Here is a 21,956-nt window from a genome sequence, read left to right on the forward strand (position 1 = left end):
ATGGCACGCTGTGGTGACCCCTAATTGGGACATGCCCAAAGGAAAAGAAGAAAAAGGGTTTCTCAATCAACAAAGTCACACCGCAATTCTTTCTGGTCCTCCAGGTAAATAATGCATTTTAAAAAACGACCAATAACTCTATTTAAAAAAAAAAAAAAAAACTGTACGCAGTCCAGTTCGCGTTGTCACCGAAACCGGAAGTTAAGTATGGGTAACCTCTCGGTACCGTGTTTTTTTCACGACGGCAGTGGTCACATGATCTCGGGATCCGCATTTTCGGTTGCGTTTCGTCACTTCAACAAGTATCAACTTTTACATTTAAAAAAAAGCTGGTGACATTTTCAAAATGTTTCATGCATGCGTTTAGTTTCAATTTTGATCGCGTTAACGTTCGGTCTGCCCCAAAATTAGGCAAACCACAAACCTTGCATCTCTGCACTTAAACAAACGTGACCCGTATGTTTTCAAATAAATCCCGAAACAACAAAACATTTTTTTTTATTGTTCGAGGAAAACATTTCAGGGAATAACGACGAATCCGCGCACGCGCAAACCGTCGGCGTGATGACGCGTTCGCCGTCAGGCGACTACAATGCGGGGACTTCTCTTTCCTTGTCATTTTTTGTCTTCGGGAGGTCGTAAGACTGGCAGAAAAACTTGGCATGGCGATGATGAAGCGGTAAAACAAGTAAGTTTAAAAAACCAAACAAATTCCGTCATTGTAATGAAGACGCGCGTCACGAGTGATTGTTAACATCTTTTACTCGCGAGTTAGTGTCGAACATTCCACACATGCTAGCTAAGGGAGGAAGGTAAATTAGCCATTTTTTTGGGTGAGCTAACTCGGGCAGCTAGCAGCTGTGAGATAGCAACAATATCACATGCCGGTTATTTTTAAATGATTGACAAAATATTATGTATTTCCTTCTGCATCTTATGTTGTGGTTTTTTTTGCCTGTTTTCTTGGTAACTTGAAATCTTGACTCGTAACTCCCAACGAGTGTAGTTCACAGATTTCTTTTTCTTTTACATGTCATGTAATAACTAATATAAGGTTTCATGTATTTTAATGTCAACTCCAGAGAGATGACTAATGGGAAAGGCTTGTTGTTTACCTCGAGAGAAAATTCAAACTTGAGAGGTTGTGATTCACTGTTAGCGTTCCTCTACGTTTGTGTCCAAATAATGAATAAAAATAAATTACATTAACATCCTCGAAACGCCGTTAAAATTCACCATCGTGAATTTATGGAATTACTATTATTTGACATTGGTTATTAGCCATGTTTGTATGAAATCGCACACAAAATACTATGAGCTGACATGATGCTGACATTCTTTGTCAGCGTCTTGCTAAGGGAAACGAAACAAAAGTTTCAGGGCATGGGGCATGTCCTTTCTGGGAAGACTTTGTGTTTATTTTGTGGCTTCCATGTCAAACACATTCAAGCTCACCTTTTATGGAGCTTGTTTGGGAGCAGAAAAAGGGAACTTGCCGTAAACTCACGAAGGGAGAAGTCTGCAATTCAATTCAACGACTGGAATTATTTCCCCAACACACGTTAACACAAGCTATGGCAGAAAATTTCATATCCAAGGTCCCTGTTTAGCATTTTTATGTAGTTATTAATTTTGATTTGACTGCCTTTTAACCCATTCATGGGCAGACTGGCAAATTTTTTGCCTCATTGGGATAAAAGTCTCCTGACAGGCCACAGTCAAGGAAATAACACTTCTTTTTCGTTTATGATTAAGTTATATGATAACTTTACTAATTTGTAATCTCGTCCCATACTTCTAACCGCAAACTTTGACCGATGAGTTATCCTCTCTTGATACCAAATGATGGCTTCAGATTAAAACAATTAAATATTTTGATATGCTGAAGGAAATAATGCGTGAAAAAAATGATGTCCCAAAAATGGGACGCTGCCCACAAATGGGTTAAATTTTTGAATTTGCCGCAAAAACAAAGTTTGATTGATTGAATCCATTTTTAAACCACTTAAAGGGGAAATCCACTGGTTTGCATTAACAATGTATCCAATAGGTCATGTAATATATACTCTATTTTGACAATGTGATGTTCAATCCTTTCTCATTTAATTGTGTTTTAAGAAGATTTTTATCGACAATTAAGAATTTTAAGGGGTATCGGGAAGATGGAGGAATACACAGCTGTAAGCGCCATGTAGAGAAGTATTCCTCCGTCTTCCCGATCAACCGATACTGGTATTCCTTCATCAGATGAGGATAAATCCGAGAAATCAGCACTAAGCATAAACGATGTCCCATGTAATCGAGCCCTTGTTGCGGCACGTAACATGTCACATCCACGCACGTAGGTCATGTGACTCGCAAAAACGGCAGCGCCTCTGAAAATTCTTGTCGATAAAAATCCTCTCAAAACAACACTATTAAACGAGAAAGGATTTAACATCACATTATCAAAATGGAAAACATATGACATGACCAATTGGATACATTGTTAATACAAACCAGTGGATTTCCCCTTTAAAAAAGCACCAAGAGGGCAAGCTTCTCAAAATTTTCTTGTGCATGAGATGGAGAAACATGATAATAACCAAGAAAAAAAACTGGGTAAAGATGTAGGACACTACATTTAAAAAAAAAAAAAAAGAGGATTAAAGGCAACTTTAAAAGCAAAAGCTTGTTTACTGCCCAACCCTAGATGAATTCATGAATCCATCACTTAATCTATGTGTACTTAACGTTTTTGATGCTATTTTTGACATACCCCCCCCTTTTTTTTTTTAATAAAGAAGGCCATGTAGTGAACAGTCTGCTACAAATAGAAAAAAAAAATCACTGATACAGTAATTGACTCCCACACAAAAAAGGTTTGTAATTGCCTCCAGATGTCAGAAGATGGCGGCAAAGATGTTTTCTTCCTAAATGTAGCGCCTCTCTTTATTTCCTTACTGCTGCTCGATTCCAAGTATTGAACAATACCTGAAAATGTGGACTTCAAGCTGTTTCATGCTAGTCCCAGTTGAGGTTTACTGTCAAAATATACATGGAGCAAAGAAAATTAGACTTTATGTACTTAAAACACGCGCACATCTTGGCCTTTAGTCTGCTAGCCTAATGCTAATGCTAAAACACAATTGAAAAACACTTAACACTTCAAGTAACTATTAAAAAGGAAATGGTGCAGCAACACATTTAGAGTCATTAACACTCCCAGTCGGATATATTGTTTATCATTTAGTAGGTGTTGTGACGCCTACAATGTATGTTTGTGTACAATTCACCTGTCGGTCTGCGCTGTACTGCCCCCGTGTGGCCAAAATTGCCAGCAGCACAGTGGCCATTTAGCCCACTGCAAATCGTGACAACTGTTTAGTTGTATTTCATAATGATGACACGCGTGTCGGTTTGGAGGTCGCGCGGGGAAAATGCCGAGCGCGGAGTACGGGGAGCTCGGGGGCAGCCTGCCCGCCATCGCCTCGCTGAACGCGTCGTACTCCACCTCGCTGTCGCTGCCGTCCCCGTACCTGCTGCTGCCGCCGCCCGCCGAGCGCAAGCTGATCTCGGACGTCCGCCGCACCTTCTGCCTTTTCGTCACCTTCGACCTGCTCTTCATCTCGCTGCTGTGGATCATCGAGCTCAACGTGAGCGGCCTCGGTGTTTGTTTTTGTCTATTTATTTTTTTTTTCTTTTTGGCTCGTGTACAATGTAAAGTTTGACTAATCTCTGTGTCCGTGTGGACTTCTTCCTCCGTGCAGCTCTCCAGCACCATCTGGGACAGCTTGGAAAAGGAAGTCATTGACTACAACTTTAGATCTTCTTTCTTTGACATCTTTGTAAGTGAGCCGAGATTATTATGACTGTCAACCTCCATTTTGTTGCGCCGAGTCATCCGCTGGATCTAGCGCAGTCATTCTCAAAATTTCACGCCAAATATTAGCCCAAATACTATACACATAACTCTCTCGGTACCGTTATTTAAATACAGTAGTCCAGCAGGCCTGAGTTCAACAAGTACAAGGCAAATGTTTAAGACCTGAAAGTTGTTTTTTCTATGTGGCCCGTGATTGGCCGGCAACCAGTTCAAGGCGTACCCTGCCCTTTGGCTACAGCTTGCCTGCGACCCTGGTGAGGATAAGTGGTATGAAAAATGGGTGAATGGAAAATATCACATCAGAATCAACGTTAATGTTTTTACATTATACTATTCTAGTTTAATACTACTCTAGATACGGGTTTAATTTTTTCTGCAACCGCACTTGTATTTCTAAATCTTTGCGTTTCGAATCATCTTTCCCCATTGAAATGAATGAAAATGCCATTAATCCGTTCCAGCATCCCATAATATTTGTTGGACTGTATTTTTGAGAAAAAGCGCACACTGTGATATTTTCTTAATAAAAACTAACTAATTAGAAAGCTAGTATTGTGTAAAATTGTACTTTAAAAAAGAAGAGAATGTAAAGATACGGTATTCACTGCTTTTCCATCCACCCATTTTCTTTGCCACTTGTCCTCACGAGGGTGGCGGGGAGCGCTGCAGCCTATCCCAGCTGTCAACGGGCAGGAGGCGGGGTACACCCTGAACTGGTTGCAGCCAATCGCAGGACACAATGGAGACAAACACCCGCACTCACAATCACACCTACGGGCAAATAAGAGTGTCCAATTAATATTGCATGTTTTTGGGATGTGCTAGGAAACCAGAGCACCTGGAGGAAACGCACCCAGGCACGGGGTGAACATGCTAACTCCACACAGGCAGGTCCGGGATTGAACCCGGACCTCAGAACTGTGAGGACAACAGCTTTACCAGCTGATCCACTGTGCCCCCTTTTTATATTATACTATTCTAATAAATATAGTAATAACTTGTGATATGGGTTTAATTTTTTCTGCAACCACACTCGTATTTCGAAAGGTTTGCGTCTCAAATCATCTTTCCCCATTGAAATGAATGAAAATGCCATTAATCCGTAATCCCATAACATTTGTTGGTCTGTGTTTCTTAATACAAACTAACTCATTAGTGTCTCTTAATAAAGAAAGATAGCACCGTATAAAATTGTACTTTAAAATAGAAGAGAATGTAAAGATATTAACTGGTTTTATGACGTTTAATTAATCCAAAAGTCTCGCTCCTTCTTGCGCTTGCTCTCACACACCCCACCCCCAAAACTCTTGTTCTCCTTACAAAAAGTCCACGATACGTTAAGACAGCAATTGTCAAGGGACGACTGTGCTCGTGCATACCCCAATCCCAAAGCACTTGCTGAGCGTTCAGTCACAGAGCCGTGATCGTAGACTGTTTTTGCAACCGCACATTTGTGTTGTTCCTGCGGTTGCTCCGTTCTGCCGTGGCAACGTATCCACATTCACACGTACGCTCTTGCTGTTCTCAGCTCCTGGCGCTGTTCCGCTTCCTGTGCCTGCAGGTGGGCTACGCCGCCTTCCGGCTGAGGCACTGGTGGGTGATCGCGGTGAGTCGCCTCGGAATATTTTTGATGAAATTCCACCTACCGCCGAAGTTTCCCCGAACACGAGGATGTAAAACAAACAAAAAAAATAAAAAACCCCGCAGGTCACCACACTCGTGACAAGCGTCTTTCTCGTAGTGAAGGTCATCGTTTCTAATGTAAGTGCTGCTACTATTTCTTCTTCCCTCTTGTGTGATTGTGTGTTTGTGTGCGGTGGGGGGTAAAAGTGGCTCATCAGTTTTAACCTCAAAACTTTTCACTTCTGCATGAGTGCCGGTAAAGTGATTGAAAGCACTCCAGGCAACAGGAGCGCTTTGTGACCGTACCGTTTTGTGTCGGTTCAGCTTCTTTCCCAGAATGCATTTGGCTACGTGCTGCCTATCGCCTCCTTCGTGGTGGCCTGGCTGGAGACCTGGTTCTTGGACTTCAAGGTGCTCACGCAGGAGGCGGACGACGAGCGAGGTGGGAGACGGCCGTCAAGTCCGAAACGTACCGAGCGAAACCAGGTTTTAGACGTTGCAACTTGTTTTTGTCCTCAGCTTACCTGGCGGCGGTTAACGCCGCTTGTGAGCGCGCCCCCATCATGTACCCCCGCGCCGTGTCTGATGGACAATTCTATTCTCCACCTGAATCGGTTGCAGGTATTTTTTTTTTTTTTTTTGGGGGGGTGTGACAACGCAAGCCCATTTCGTATCTCTCTCCCTGTATTTGCTGACTTTCTTCCCCCGCACCCATCAGGCTCCGAGGAGGATCTCGACGAGGAGGGTCTCGGCCGGCGCGCCGTCACCGCTCAGGTACCCCAAAGGAGATCCCATCTCACGATTGGTGTGAGATTTTTCTCTTCTCTGACTTTCTGTGCATCTTCTCGCTGCAGGAGAAGGAGTTTGTGCGACAAGGGCGTGAGGCGATGACCATATTGGAGCAGATTCTCGCCCAGGAGGAGAACTGGAAGTTTGAGAAGAACAATGTGAGCTTTTCTTGTCAGCCCTTTTCTGACAAAGCAGCATTCACAATTTACAATATTAAAGGTCGAGTGTCATCCCTATAAACATTCTAAAATAGATATATTGTAATGAAATATACGTGTAACATTATTCACTTCAATGTCTATACGAAAAAGTAAATATGAGCGGAGAGCGTGTCTTCCGAAGTTGCGAAAGAGTCATTCGACATCCAAGTGGTCGCCATATTGGCTGCATCACCTGTCCGTGACATCACCCCGGACATTCCACCATTGAAAACACGCGGTGGACCTTACTGTGGGAGACGAACATGCCCCTTCTGACACGGAAGCTCTTTTCAGAGAAAAAAACAATCGAGAGATGTTTCCGGGGCAATATTACCCTATTGTTTCGAGCCATATTTAGATGATATGCGATCACGGCCGAACCACCTCCCCATCCGATCCACTTCCGCGGCGGAGATGAGCCAGGCTCGGCTTTGTCAACAAGGCTGGGAAGGCAGAGCCAGCCGCCGGGCTCGTCGGCCGGGGTGGCTGATTTTTGGCGCCGAGCCGGGCCGCTTTACGGCGTAGTTCATAGCCCCCGCCGTCCGCGATGAACAACACCGCCGAGCCGGGCCGCTTTACGCCGTTGTCGTCGCATGTGGCTGAGTGCGCCATTGTTGTCCATACCGGCTGCCGTTTTTTTCATTAATAACACACTAAAAATCATCCATTTCATGACACTTGGCCTTTAATTAAATGACAACTCATCACCAAATTAGTCTTTTTTTTTTTTAAATATTTATTCTTTCGGCTTGTCTCTTTCGGGGTCGCCACAGCGTGTCATCTCAGATGAACGCGCGTATATGTTTGGCACAATTTTTACACCGGATGCCCTTCCTGACACAACCCTTCTTAGGGAAGTTTTGGCCGTGTGTAATTTTTCAAGATGAAGTCTGAATTCTTATAAGATATGCTTAAAAGTACTACGTTTCTCCGTGATTACAAAGAAGCAAAACAACCGAATACACTGTGTTCTTTTCCGTGATTAAATGTTGATTCCGCACGTCTTGCCTCGCAGTCATGATGTTCTTGATTCAAATCTTGGCTTTGACCTTTCTGCGTGGAGTTTATTCTCTCTGCGCTTCGTCCCACATTCCAAAAAGACGCACGCACTAATCAGCTTTGAAAATGAGTGATTTTTTTTTTTTTTTAATTATCTCCCTCACCTCTTGCTCAAAGTCAGCTGTTCTCGTGTCAGTTCTATAGGAAATTGATTGACGGCTATAACATGAACTCCCTTGTCCAAGCACACAAAAAAGGGCAAAATGGGGTCAAACTTTGACATAGTGCACTTCCTGGTACATTTTAGCAGACAGTACCAAACCAAAAGAGGTTGTGTAAGTCATACTTTGAAAAGAGTGAACCACATAGCCACGCTGAACTTTTCTCTTTTGTCTGTAACTTCCTGTTTCGAGTTGTGCGTGTATATATATATATCAACATAATAACTCAAGTAACATGCGGAAGCTCTCTGTTCATGTTCCATGAGTTTATTTTGCACATTTAATCCTCATCATTGTGCTAAGTTCCCTATTCACAAATGGATCCCATACTCCAAGAACCTATTTTTCATGACCACAAAAACTGTGAAAAAAGAAATTTCACGTCGCATTTCTTATTTTCCACAGCGGTGAGCATAAATCAGCACCTCGAGTGATGATAGATCTCTTGATTACACAACTTGTGTTTCTTGTCGTTTCAGGACATGGGTGACTCGGTCTACACCCTGGAGATTCCATTCCACGGCAAGACGTTCATCCTCAAGGTGGGGGGGGGTGGCGGTTGCCGTGGCGATGTCGTCCTCACTGGCCACATGCATCCTGTTGACGGCTTTCCGCCTTTGTTTGCCTCCGCATTGAGTATAGCTATTTTAAAACATATGACCCCCGTTATCATCATTGGTCGTTATCGCCTCATTCTCAGGATTAAAATGTCACTGTTGCCAAAGCCGTGATGGATTTTCCTCACCGTTTCAATCAATTGGCCGTACCAGCAACTCCATTAAAGCTTTGTTAAATGGTTTCAGACATTTTGTTAAGGCCACAAAATGCAGTCAAAAGAGGACGCCAGGAGACGTCAGAGGTGTTGGTCATATCATGCTACATAGAACCCAAGGCGCTGTATCCGCAGTGTAGATGTGGTTGATGGTGTAGATTAATATATCACACCAACAGGGTGTTCCGCCTGTTTCCTGATCGTAAACAAGTTTACGAAAGGGACTTTTCAAGGAAAACCTCAGCCCGGCATAGTTCTGACTGAGCAGCATCATGTGAAGAAGAGGCGTTTCGATTTATGTCAACTGGTTTTATTCTTATTCATAGTAATGATTATGAATTTAAAAACTGAAACATATCGACTGCAAAGAAAACCTCAAAAGTTCCCAAGTAAATGTCAAACAAGAACAACAATAATAATAATAATAATGTAGAACAACGTAACAATTTAGTCCATAATCACTCAATGGACCTTTCCGACTGGTAATCTTAAGCTCCGCCCCCCCTCCCCCTTAGCTACATTTGCCGTGTCCCACAATCGTGGATTCTCTATCGCGTATTACAGACAATATTGCGGTATGTTTTTTTGCCAAATGCGTCAGATTTGTCCAAGAGAGTTCTACAGAGAGGTCTCAACTGCTTCACGCAAGGATATGTACACGGAATTGAGATTTTTGGACGGAGTAGGACGCAATGTCAGAGTTAGCGCGAAATGTTGGCGATCGATGCAAAAAAGTTTGACGCCTCTCAAACTTCATATTGAAATCCAACAGGATAAAATAGTGGAATCGTACTACGCATGTAAAGCAGGGTGAGTACTTTTTACTCGGAAAGATCATGAGTAATATCATTGGAGTCTTTATAATTGAGTGAGGTTCGATTTTCTACATTTAAACAATGGTAATTAACTCAGTACCGTAGTCACCAGATGAAAAAGTTTGACTTGGCCCATAATAGAACACAGTGCTCTGTCTTAAAAGTCCGATGTGCTACAAATAGCTAAATAGACCTTTCTCTTGCGTGACTTGGCACATTTACGTATCCCTAACCCGACTCTTCGGCATAAAACATGACACGCATCGTTCAGCAGGTCAGTGATATGCTAACAAAGTGAAAGTTGTTCTCCTGCAATGTATAAAGCCCTGATAATAATTCAATCAAACTCAGGGAAGATACTTCTCCTTCGCTTACCTTCGAAAATACAGCCTTGTGTTTGTTGATATTGTTCACATTTAGTTGTATGTGCGCTCTTCCGCAAGCCTTAATCCATCGTAAACACTTCGTTTACTGTTTTAGCCTTTGGAAAATGAATCAACCGGGCCCCGCGATATCTTTCATCAGAATTGCACGTTCCCCAAGCACATCTGAGAAACATTTTCTTCGTAACATTAACTTTTCCCAGCGCCCGCTACTGGCAACCAGCATTGCTTGTGGGACAACATGGCAGCAGGGGCGTGTCAAGCTAGGGGTTAAGACAATGCGGCTATCTGATTGGCTATTATTGTACGAGCGATCGACAGGTCGGAAAGGTCCATTGGGCGGGAAATTTCAAGGAAGAATGATATAGTTCCAGTTTCGCATTTTCCCACTTGCATCATTCTAGGAATTTATATATCTCGCAGTGAAATACTTTTAAACTTTCGTACTATATTACAAGACAATTTGACGTTCGTTGGTTACATTGCTGTTGTTTTGTGCTCCGTCAGGCCTTCGTGCAGTGCCCTGCTGAGCTGGTTTACCAGGAGGTCATCCTGCAGCCTGAGAAGATGGTCCTGTGGAACAGAACCGTGTCTGCCTGCCAGGTTAGGTTTGACTAGTACTCGCTTGATTTCCCCTTTGTATAATACATTTTACACTTTCTCCCAGAAGCCAAAATATTCTCTCAAAGCAATAAATAAATCTTAGCCTTGGTCGTGGTCGATGTTGCCTAAAGGCGATCGTACAGGCATTCATCCTTTTTCTTTCCCGATTATCCTCATCAGGGTGAGTAGAGTCGGTGTAGTGGAGCGTATTTCTGCTCCCTTTTGGCGAGAGGCGGGATGCACCTGGGAGTGGTTCCAGCCCATCGCCAAGCACTTGTAGACAAGCAGTCATGCTCACAACTGCACTGATAGGAAGGACAATTTACAGCTGGGGTCACCAACATTTTTGAACGGGATAGATATTACTTGAGTTATATGCTTTGAAGTATTATTTGCAAACATTCTGAATTGCTCTATAGTTCAGCTGTTTTTTTATTTTTTTTATTTTTGCCCAACTCCTCAGATCCTCCAGCGGGTTGACGACAACACGCTGGTGACGTATGACGTCTCGGCCGGGGCGGCCGGAGGAGTGGTGTCCGCCCGGTATCTAGCCGCCGTCTTGGCTCGCTACTCCGCAAACGTCTCCCGTGTTTTTTTTTTTTACCATTCACATGTTTCAGGGACTTTGTAAATGTCCGGCGGGTGGAGCGCAAACGTGACTGCTACTTATCTGCCGGGATGGCCACCGATCACGACGCCAAGGCGCCCAGCGGACGTTACGTCAGGTCGGGAACAACAAACGCCAATGTCACTTTTTCTTTTTGGGAGACGTGATGATGCATTTTTGTGTGCCTTTTTCCACAACAGGGGGGAGAACGGTCCCGGCGGCTTTGTGGTGCTCAAATCCAGCACCAACCCGTCCGTCTGCACCTTCATCTGGATCCTCAACACGGACCTGAAGGTGAGAACTGAGAACTAGTCACAAGTGACATTTGGACACTGTTTGAAGAAAGTACACGGAGTCCTCGGTCTACGACTGAGATCCGTTCCTAGAGTAGCGACTTAACTCGAATTTCGACTTAAGTCGGATTCCGCCATTAATGTCAGAATTTACGTCAAAATACTTTGTGTAAAAACAAATACATTGAAATAAACAAGATTATGTACTTAGCATTACTGCTGAGAGGTGGATGGAGAAGATGAGGGGGAACCTGGTCCTCAATCCTCTCCATCTCAACCTTGTTTTGTGATGGTTGTATCCGACAGAGGAACAGAACCCGTCATCACATGCGCTAAAATACAGTCTTTGTCTTTAATAATTGTCGCCACGGTCGACTGACTGAAGCCTTGGTGGTGTTGGCGTCTCTCCTTTCTCCGATCTTTCGCTTAGTTTCCATGGTAATGGATTTTCTTTTGGCTGCAGAAGTATTGCTAAAAGACACAGCTTTCTTCTTTGGGCCGATAATGTTGAAAAAGGAGGGCGAAAAATGCAAAGATACTCCCGGCGCAGACAAAATGGCAGAGGGTTTGACTAGATCAGGATTTTCCAAAGATTTTAAGTGTCATAATGTGGTACGCAGTATGAATCATGTGTAAGGGATGGTGCGCCTCACACTCACTATAAATATAGACAGTACAGACGTGAGTTGCGTATGTTCGTTAAGATTTGAGGCCATGAAGAGCAGAAAAGTCGGCACGAGAAGATGCAGCAGCAGATTTAGACAAAACCTAAAAAGCACTTTGGCTACTGTCAGCTAGTTCGTGGTGTTGAAAACAAACAAATGTTCTTAAAGGGAAATTCCGGTGGTTTGGATCCACAATGTATCCAATAGCTCATGTAATAATATGTACTCTATTTTGACAATATGATGTCAAATCCTCTCTCATTTAATAGTGTTTTGAAAAGATTTTTATCGACAATTCCGAATTTTCAGGGGCGCTGCCATTTTCGCGAGTCACATGACCTACGTGCGCGGATGTGACGTAGTTTGTGGAAAACTACAGTAAATGGACACATTTATATATATTTTTTTTTTTCTTCACAGGGTCGACTACCGCGCTACCTCATCCACCAGAGTCTGGCCGCCACCATGTTCGAGTTCATGTCCCACCTCCGCCAGCGCATTGTGGAGTTGCGGCCCGCCGTGCGCTGCCACCGCCAACACCACGCGTGCTAGGACAACACCAAAAACCGTGACAAAGGAGGGAGGAGGCGTCCCTGCCGCTCGGCTCTTCTTAAGCCGAGCAGACGTGACGCACGCGTTTGACCGCGCTTTGGCAAACAATGCGGCAACTATGACTGAACTTTTTTTCTGAGCCTTCTTTCTGCGCTCTTTGGCCTGATCGTTCACTTTATTTTTTTCCCCCTCCGTTCAACAATTTCCCGACTTAGTCACCAGAGGGAGACAGCACAAGTCGAAGCTGATCTTGCCTTCGAGTGCCAAAAACAGGAAAGGAAAAAAAAAAAAAAGAGGCAGCTTAGTAGAGTTGCAAAAGTGTGGTAAGTTTCCAGTAAATTTCCATGGTTATTTAAGATCGGGGATTTCAGAAATTATCCCAATTGAAAACTTTCCACACTATTTACCCGGGAAGTCAGGGTAATTTAATGGAAATGTGTAATATTTTAGCACAATAGAATCATTTTGTATTATCAGAAGCAGACATTCATGCAATATAAATAGCTCTCCTTGAGCACTTGCAAGGGGTTTACAGTACCTTAATTCAATTTTTTTTTTTTTAACCATTACTGAAGCTTGCTTATGCCACCACTTTGGGGAAAAAAAAAAAAAAATCGACCAAACGACAATTCCCAACTGGAAAAACACGCCCGTTGCGGCACCTGTAAATCTACGTACCACTGTATTTGCATGAAATCTGGTTTAGTCTCGATTATGACAAAATACATTTTCCCCATTTTCTATTTAAATTCCCTATTAAGAAAGAGCCAAACTTCACTTTCATAAATTGTTTTATGCCCCTTCATTCAGATTAATTCCCATAAAATTCCGTCAATTCCCAGGAAAAAATATACAAATTAGAAAATTCCCAGAACTTTGCAACTCGAGTACCAATCACCGTTTGTAGTTCAATAACAGCACAATAATATCCAAGAACCTGAGTTTCACATTCTCAATAATTCATGTGAAGCTATTTGATTGTGCTACAAAAAAACAAATGCAAACTACGCTCCCTCTTCAATATTCCCTACAGGCATAGCGCGTCAAACACTGCACCAAAAAGCACCTTGCATAGAGATGCAAATATTTGACTTTAAATACAAAAATAATGTAAATTAAAGCTAGGAGCTGTGAAGAATGGGCCAGCAGTCAAGTTTTTTTTTTTTTTTTTTAACCATTCAGGGACCGTTTCAGTCCATCCTAAATTCATGAAAAATATGCAGCGAGGGAACAAGTGTTATTATATTTTACGACTATTTGTGAGGATGACCAGCGCTAGTTAATTACAAGTATAAACATTTTGGCCAAAAATCACAGAAACATTGTTTTGTGAGGTTTTTTTTTTTTTTTTTTAAATCCCCCTTTCGTTCTAATGAAAGCAGCATAACGTGATGATCCAGGCCAAAGAGAACAGATTGTTCTACGCTCACATTCAGCGGCAGACATGTGAGTGCGGAAAATGTCAAACGGGGTTCATGATCCGTGGCGGCGTTTTCAGTGCCTTCAATGCAAATCTTTGCTTTGTGTCTTAATGAACGCGCCGTTTTTTAACGCTGTCTCTCACACCCATTATACTGTACTTGTTTACACAAATGTCGTCTTTTGAACTCATAATGACAAACTGACCGTATATTTTTTTTTTAGCTAGTGTCTAATAAATTACTGATTTCATGAGATAAGGTCCTTTTCTTTCTCTACTGGTCAATGGTTACTTTCATTACTCATTTGAGCGACACTTGGTCATCTGTCGTTTATCTGGTCCCGATTTGTCCATTGGCAGAACTGAAACGTACGCATAGATCCGAAGCGTGGACTCCATCTCTGTCGCATTTATGCGGAGCTGGTGGGACTCATATGACCAATGAGAAGAATGTTCTCAAAAGAAATGTGCTCATATGTTCTGAAAAGGCGTGCATTTCTGTATGCCTTCTTCATGGGACAAAATACTGCTTTATCGCTTACTATGCTGCATTTTGAGCTCCTCCGTTGGAATAAAAGCAGGTGATCCAAATAAAGCCATGTGAGCTGGCTGTGTCAGTCACATGCAAACTCAGGGGGGCCCCCGGGGGGGAGCCCAAACCGTGCCCGTTTTGAGACAGTTTTATAGCGAGCGAGCCACAGTGGGAGCGCGTAAGCGGGCCCCTTGACAAAGATGATCAAAAGAGGTGTTGTCCTTCGACGAGAAGGGGGGGAGGCTGGGGGCCGGGTCCTGTTCACATGACACGGCTGTGACCGTGTGCCGGGGCGATTTGCTGTTTTGCGGAGTATGTGCGAGTTGACTGCCGGACTGTTCAAGAGGCAGCAGAACGTCTCCGGCCTCCACCGGAGCATCCTGGGTGATCGGAACGTGAATATGAGGTGATGGAAACGACGGTCATGCTCGGCCCGGACTTTCAAACGTTTGCTGACTTGCTTTTCTGTTGTTGTTTTTTTTTTTTCTTTTTTTTTTTTATCCTGTCAGGATGTGAGAGCGAGCGTGAGGCGAAAGGCATCCCCAGACGTTCGAAAGAAGAAGTTGCTGGGGTATCCGGCGGTGATCCGCCATGGGGTCGGGGTTCTTCAAGTTCTGCATGCAGTGTTGCTGCTGCTGCTCTGCCGACGACGACGGCGATGCCGACGAGAAGCAGGCCTTAGTCGGGTAAAAAAAAAAAAGAAAAAAACCACTTTTTCAATACCTTAGTGGGTTTTGTAAAAGCCAACGGAATACTTTGCCTCCGGGCGAGGCGTTACGAATGCGATCTGGGACTAAAACGGACATTTAAACATTCCTGATTGAGGTTTAATAAAATGTAAACATTTGCAAACCTATGTTGGTACCAGTTTATTACAACAACAGAATTACTGGTAATAGTGTTTTTCCACTTTTTTTTGTAACCATGTATTATTTTTTTTTACCATTTCAACAGTTGTAAACCTAAAACCAGCATTTTTAAATTAAAAAAGTTGTTTGCATTTTATGGCTTTTTAAAAATGCTATTTGACTTATTTGATCATTTAAATACATTTAAACACAATTATGTATTAACATTTTTATAATGCATCTGTAATTTTAGTATGTGTTATGTAAAATGATGGTGATATGTATATTTGTGTGTGTGAATGTATATATAATGTGTGTATTCTTAAATAGCTTTTTCAAAAAAAATTCTTTGCTCTTTTTACCATTTCAACAATTCTCAACCTATAACCAGCATTTGTAAAAAAAAAAATTCTTCACATTTTATGCCTTTTTAAAAATTTTGACATATTTGATAATTTAAATACATTTAAACACAATTATGTATTAACATTTTTTTTATTTTGCATTTGAAAATCATAGCATGTGTTATGTAAAATGATGGTGTGTGTGTATGTATATATAATATTTGTGCGTATTCTTAAATAGCTTTTTAAAAAGAAATTTAAATAATTGTATTTATTTATTTTCTTTTTTGCTCTGTACCTCTTCTAGGGCTGCGGATCCGCTGGATTATTTCAGCCGCGAAGTGCAGAAGCGTCGCGACGAGGAGGCCAACCTGTGGAGCGAGCCGGGGGACCCGAGCCACACTGAACGGGATGACGACCGGACCCTTTACTCACTGCTGCAGGCCCGCAACAAGACCCGCATGGGATCCACGGTACACCAAAAAAAAAAAAACAAAAAAAAAACAAATTTGAAACAATGGACAGAGATGGAATGAAGGAGCTTTGCAGTCTTTTCGGGTTCGTAGGGCTACCGCCGCTTGAGCGTGGACATCGAGGCCATGCGGGACACGCGGAGGGAAGTCCGCGATAAGTGGAAAACCATCTTGGAGAACCTTGGTCAGTGCCATGTTTTATCCTCACTACTGCTTGTAAAGTAAACTTGTCTTGTATAAAGTACCTGAAAGAAAATCATGAGGAAAAAAAATCCAAGGATTTCTAGAGAAAATGCCTTTGGTTGAATATATTGAGAAACTAATAATTGGGTCACCTATGCAGTTACAGAACAAGAAAGAAGTTAACCTTTGACCTTGTCTCCTAGGGTTCATGGCTGAGGCCGACTCGCTTTTGAACGTGTCGGCCGGGGCCTCGCTGGACCGCATGCGCAACGCCGCCGCCGCGCGCTCCCTGCTGCAAACGCTCCACTCCGAGACGTCGCTCTTCAGCAGCAGGGAACCGCCGCCGGAGCGATACCTCTTCATCCTGGTGAGACGCTCCAAAATCTGTCCGCCGTGTATCATTTGGCACTGTGACGGTGTCAAAATAACCTGCCGTGCCGCCAGTTCGCCCTAGTTTTCATCTCGGCGAGTAACTTCTTTGGGTGGAAACTTAAAGGTCAAGTGTCATCCCTAGAAATAATTCTAAAATAGATATTGTAATGAAAAAGACATATGACATTACTCACTTGAATGTCGATACGAAAAAATAAATATGAGCGGAGAGTGCGTCATCCATGCGCAAAGTTGCAGAAGCCTCGTCCGACATCCAAGTGGTCGCCATATTGGCTGCATCTTCTGTCCGTGATGTCACACTGGGACATTGGTCATTGAAAACACGCTGTGCCATTCACTATGGGAGACGGACACGCCCCTTCTGACACGGAAGGTCGTTTCGAAGGAGAGAACATCTCACGACCGAGTGAAGTGACCGGGGCAATATAGCCATATTTAAATGACATGCGGATCATGGCCAAACCACATGCGGCCAAACCACCTCCCCGCCCCATCCACCTCCGCGCAGCGGCGATTAAAAACAACGCCGCCCTTGAGCAACAACGACGCGGCAGCCAAACCACTGATTGCAAAGTAAATCGCAAATATAGCGTAATTAACGGCCTACAGAGCACACCTGGTTACAAGTCTCACCGAGTAAGTACATTTGTAAAGGAAATACCATTTGGTACGTCCATACGCAGCCATGTAAAAGCCGCAAGTGCCCACATTGTAACCCACATTGAAACGCGAGTTATTTACGAAGACGGTACACAGAAAGAGCTTAACATTAGCGCTAACGCTAACAGGGCCAGTTAAAATAAAATAATAAATAAAATAAAAAGTACATCAATGCACTATAATAATAATAATGATTTAGAATAATATAATTTTTAAAAAGTTGGCAATATCACTGAGACACGCCGGTAACACAGCGGCAACACGCTAGCACAGCGCTAACCCTAGCGCAGCCCTAACAGGCCGGTAAAAATCCCTTCCTCGGCACATATATTCCACCGGTCTCCTTCTTACTTTTTCCGCTGGAGTGCCCCCATGCGGTCGTTAGGAAAAAATGCACAAATTAGCCGCATCACCACATAAAGCGCAGGGTGGGGAAAAAAGTCGCGGCTTGTAGGCCAGAAATTACGCTAGCTTGAGACTGTTTCAATCAGATCCTGCTCTCAGAATTCCTCACTCTGGTTCCGGAGCTGGAAAGACTTCTCACCTTTTTTTTTTTTTTTTTTTTTTTAATCCCCAATGGCCAGGATCGCTTGCTGTACCTGGACATCGCCGAAGACTTCATGTCCAAGGCCAAGCGCTTCTACCCGCCCCGGGACGACTCGGACGAGGACGGGCCGCTGGGCGCCATCAACCTGCCGCTGCTGCTGGCCCGCGTGGAGGCCATGAACGGCTGCCCCGACGACGACAGCGTGGAGAGCGTCGACAGGTCCTGAACGGCCGCGGCGGCTCCGGACCCCCCGGCGGGGGGCGGCAGGCGACGAGGTTAGCCGTCCTCCGCGAGCTTGAAGAGAAGCGTCACGTGACTAGACAACGAGTTTCCTATCCAGACTGCTGACTCACTTAAGTATGTCCGGAGAATGAGCGAGCGGTCGGTCGGGTGTTTGCGCCAACCCCCCTTCTCCCCCCTCCCCTCCGGTCACGCTTCTCTCTGTACGAATCCTGTCGAGAATGATACCGAATAAAAGTCGCAAGCCTGCGGACTCCCATCATGAGTCCGCGTCACATGTTGTCAGCGGGTTATTTGAAGTACAGCTGAGTGCACTGAAGGAAGATTTTTCTGGCACGGGACACGGTGTGCTCGCCGCTCCGCGAGGCATGCGTCAAATCCCGGGGGGGCCTGGCGCGGGGCGTCGTTTGGTGTCTTGAGGTCTCGCCAGGGGGGGAGCTGGACCCTGTTCTGTTGCTCAGCTGCTGCTTGTTTTTGTTTGAGTTTGAGACGCAAATATTTCCTCAAGGTCATATTTGTGCTGCACGCGTGACGACGACGACTTTTTCTGCAAACACAGCTTTCATTATGAGGGGCATAAAAACCTTGACAGGAAATGTTTGTTGTCATGGTGATTACTATTATTACCTCAGCAAAGCATAACACTAGTCCGGGTTTACTGGCAGACTTTAAATTCATCCCGACTGAAGAGCTCTGGTCAACTGTTTACGTGTGATGTGATCTATTTCAATCGGGTGTGTACATGCGCGCTATTATGACCCATTTTTCCTCTTTCAAGTGAATGTTAATGCAATTAATCCATTCCACCCCCCCCCCCCACCCCGACTGCCATCCTGAAAAGCACCAGGAATTTTGTAACATTCATAAATAATAATGTACTTTATAAAAACAAACTGGCGACACAGTGGGGCAGCTGGAAAGCGTTTGCATCACACTTCTGAGGTCCCGGGTTTGATCCCGGACTCGCCTGTGTGGAGTTTGCATGTTCTCTCCATGCCTGCGTGGGTTTTCACTGGGCACTCCGGTTTCGTACCACCGTCCAAAAACATGCAACATTAATTGGACACTATAAATTGCCCGTAGGTTTGATTGTGAGTGCGGCTGTTTGTCTCCATTTGCGCTGCGATTGGCTGGCAACCAGTTCAGGGTGTACCCCGCCTCCTGCCCGTTGACAGCTGGGATAGGCTCCGGCACTCCCCGCAACCCTCGTGAGGATAAGCAGCTAATAAAAATGGATGGATGAAAACATACTACATGCCATAATTAAAGAGAAGAGAAGAGTTTGTGCATCATGATTTCATGATTCATTGTGCGGCTCTTTCTGGTGTGAGCCTCTTATATGAAGATCCGTTTTGTTTTTTTGCTGCTTATCCTCATGAGGGTCGCAGGGAGTGTTGGAGCCTATCCCAGCTGTCAACGGGTAGGAGGCGGGGTACACCCTGAACTGGTTGCCAGCCAATCGCAGGGAACATGGAGACAAATAGTCACAATCACACCTGCGGGCAATTTAGAGGAAACCGGAGTGCCCGGAAAAAAACCCACACAGGCACGGGGAGAACATGCAAACTCCACACAGGCGGGGCCGGGTTCGGACCAAGGTCCTCAGAACTGTGAGGCCAAGCAGATAACTCACCGTGCTGCCAGAATTGTTCACTTCCTGTTTTAAATTACGGGCGTGAATGAAGCAAAATAAAGGCACAGAAACAAATAATGCAGATTACATGTCTTCATCATACGAGGACTGCTGATGTTTTCTTGTAAATACGTGATTTTTCTCTGAAATTCTTTTGTCATTTTTTTTAAATGGATTTTTTTGTGTTGTACGCGTTTTGCCCCCGCCCAATCCAACTGCTCGGGATTGATGGGATGATTCCATTTTGGCAGCGCTCCGATTTCGTCATTTTAGTTTACGTCGCTCACGATTGTTTCTTCTTCTTCCAGCAAAACAAAACGTGGGCGTGCGCCTCGCTTTATTTCCAAGCTCTTGACAGGCTTGTGCTTCAACCGCCCTCCCCCCACCCCCAACACACACCAACTTTTCCTCCCTCGCTCCCCATCTCTAGCGCGTTGACAGCTCAACCGAACGTCACCCCCTGACAGCTGTGACAGTACGTCGGTTTCGGAACACGGCTCTTCTTCCTGGCAGCGCCTAAAACACCCCCCACCGAATATACACCCCACCCCGGCGTGGCTGTGGTTCATCCCTCACCAATGACTCCCTACCGAAATCATCTTTGCGGTGCGTTCGACTTTCATTCGAAAACAGAAGCAAAAAAAAAATGTTGACATTTTCGTTTGAAAATCGATTTGTTCGCGAATGGGGACATTCGAGAACCGAGCATTCACTGTGATAATAAAACAAGCTTGGTCTTGGATCACGAGCGGCTCAGGTTTAACATGAACAGCAGCTGTTTATGTTTTGTTGTGTGCGCGGGAGCGTCGATGTTACATCATGACCCGATGCGGATGAGTGAGTCACCGGAGCAACGTCGCACCGGCGACTTTCCAGAGGCGAGCGCTGAGCGTGTCGCTCTGTCTCGCAGGTGATGAATCGGCGGATGCGCCGACCGCGAGGCAGCGGACCGGAACCAGGAGTGCTTGACGGTGTCACGACGCTGGCACAAAAAGATAACCCCCCCCCCCCCAAAAAAAAAAAAAAAGTTGTATTTTTCTGTCAAAGTGTCACATTTAGGCAGCCTGCCTGTCAGACCATCTCTCGCTGTTTTGTGATTTTAAAACCCAACTCCAAGTTTTTTTTGGAGTCCAGATGAAAGTTTGAAGTAAAGCAGGGATGTTGAAAATACATATCGATTTTTTTCTTTATATATATTAAGTATAAAATAATGAAAAAAAATCCATAAGTAACTGATGTCCCCCAATTAATCTTTATAATTTCATAGAGATGCCACAATTTTTGTCAGATGAAATCCATCCCAGGGATGTGTGTGAAATCCATTTCGTGCACTAATATTTCACCTTAAATTTTGCAATGTTTGTTGCACTAATATTTCACCTTTGATGTATTAAGTGGGGGCGGCACAGTTCTGAGATCCCGGGTTCAATCCTGGACCCGCCTATGTGGACTTTGCATGTTCTCCGCGTGCCTGCGTGGGTTTTCTCTGGGTACTCCGGTTTCCTCCCACATGCCAACAAAAACATACATTAATTTGACACTCTAAATTGCCCATAGGTGTGATTGCGAGTGCGGCTGTTTGTCTCCATGTGCCCTGCGATTGGCTGGCGACCAGTTCAGGGTGTACCCCGCCTCCTGCCCGTTGACAGCTGGGATAGGCTCCGGCACTCCCCGCAACCCTCGTGAGGATAAGCGGCAAAGAAAATGGATGGCTGGATGGATTAAGGCACAGGTGTCAAACTCAAGGCCCGGGGGCCAGATCTGGCCGGCCACAGGATTTTATGTCTGCAAAGCCACATCTAGAGTGTCAATTGCCAGGATTCTTGTAAAAATCTGTGCCAAAATTTCAAATTGTCATGTATCATAAATGGTAAAGTGGAGATATTTCAAGCATTTTTGTGGTACCAAACGAGATCGTTGAAAAACACATTACCCTTGATTTCTGATTTCAAAACTAGTTCATAAATTGATGATGTAAATATGATGAGATGACTAAATATTTTTGTCCCAGAGTCATAACAGCCCTCGGAGGGAAACGAACAGCAACGTGGCCTTCGAGAAAAATGAGTTTGACACCCCTGTACTGAGGGTTCGGTGAATGCACGTGTGAAACCTTGCGGGGTTCAGTCAAGAAACAGTGATCTAAATGAAGCGCCTCAACTCACTTCGATATAGTCTGTGGCAAAAAAAAATAAAAAAAAAATCGCAGATGATGCAAATTCACGAATGCCCAACTTTCAATATGCAGGCTTGACTGTATTCAGAGCTCCAGAAGGCCCCGTTCAGCTCTGGAGTT

At 44.2% G+C, this 21,956-nt stretch overlaps 2 protein-coding genes across 4 annotated transcripts; both read left to right on the plus strand.

Annotated features, from left to right (window-relative positions):
* Window positions 1-293: 293 nt before the first annotated feature.
* stard3 (StAR related lipid transfer domain containing 3) lies at window positions 294-14,043 on the plus strand. 3 transcript variants are annotated; one of them, XM_061846389.1, is made up of 15 exons: window positions 294-688; window positions 3,406-3,635; window positions 3,750-3,827; window positions 5,427-5,471; window positions 5,573-5,626; window positions 5,813-5,930; window positions 6,008-6,109; window positions 6,207-6,262; window positions 6,343-6,435; window positions 8,177-8,239; window positions 10,175-10,270; window positions 10,734-10,813; window positions 10,891-10,995; window positions 11,078-11,171; window positions 12,256-14,043. In XM_061846389.1, exons 2-15 carry the CDS (start codon window positions 3,420-3,422, stop codon window positions 12,385-12,387), a joined length of 1,332 nt encoding a protein of 443 aa, XP_061702373.1. In that variant the 5' UTR covers window positions 294-688; window positions 3,406-3,419; the 3' UTR covers window positions 12,388-14,043. The 3 variants fall into 3 exon arrangements, with proteins under 3 accessions (XP_061702373.1, XP_061702374.1, XP_061702372.1); XM_061846388.1 differs by having other exon boundaries at window positions 296-688; window positions 5,394-5,471; window positions 12,256-14,040; XM_061846390.1 differs by lacking the exon at window positions 5,573-5,626 and having other exon boundaries at window positions 5,394-5,471; window positions 5,825-5,930; window positions 12,256-14,042.
* An 844-nt stretch (window positions 14,044-14,887) lies between these two features.
* mreg (melanoregulin) lies at window positions 14,888-18,552 on the plus strand. The gene is made up of 5 exons (XM_061846391.1): window positions 14,888-15,025; window positions 15,839-16,004; window positions 16,098-16,188; window positions 16,391-16,554; window positions 17,825-18,552. The coding sequence occupies exons 1-5, from the start codon at window positions 14,931-14,933 to the stop codon at window positions 18,011-18,013; spliced, it is 705 nt and encodes a 234-aa protein (XP_061702375.1). The 5' UTR covers window positions 14,888-14,930; the 3' UTR covers window positions 18,014-18,552.
* The last annotated feature ends 3,404 nt before the right edge of the window (window positions 18,553-21,956 follow it).

Source organism: Syngnathoides biaculeatus, chromosome 16 (assembly GCF_019802595.1).
Source record: "Syngnathoides biaculeatus isolate LvHL_M chromosome 16, ASM1980259v1, whole genome shotgun sequence".
In the NCBI taxonomy this organism is placed as follows: domain Eukaryota; kingdom Metazoa; phylum Chordata; class Actinopteri; order Syngnathiformes; family Syngnathidae; genus Syngnathoides; species Syngnathoides biaculeatus.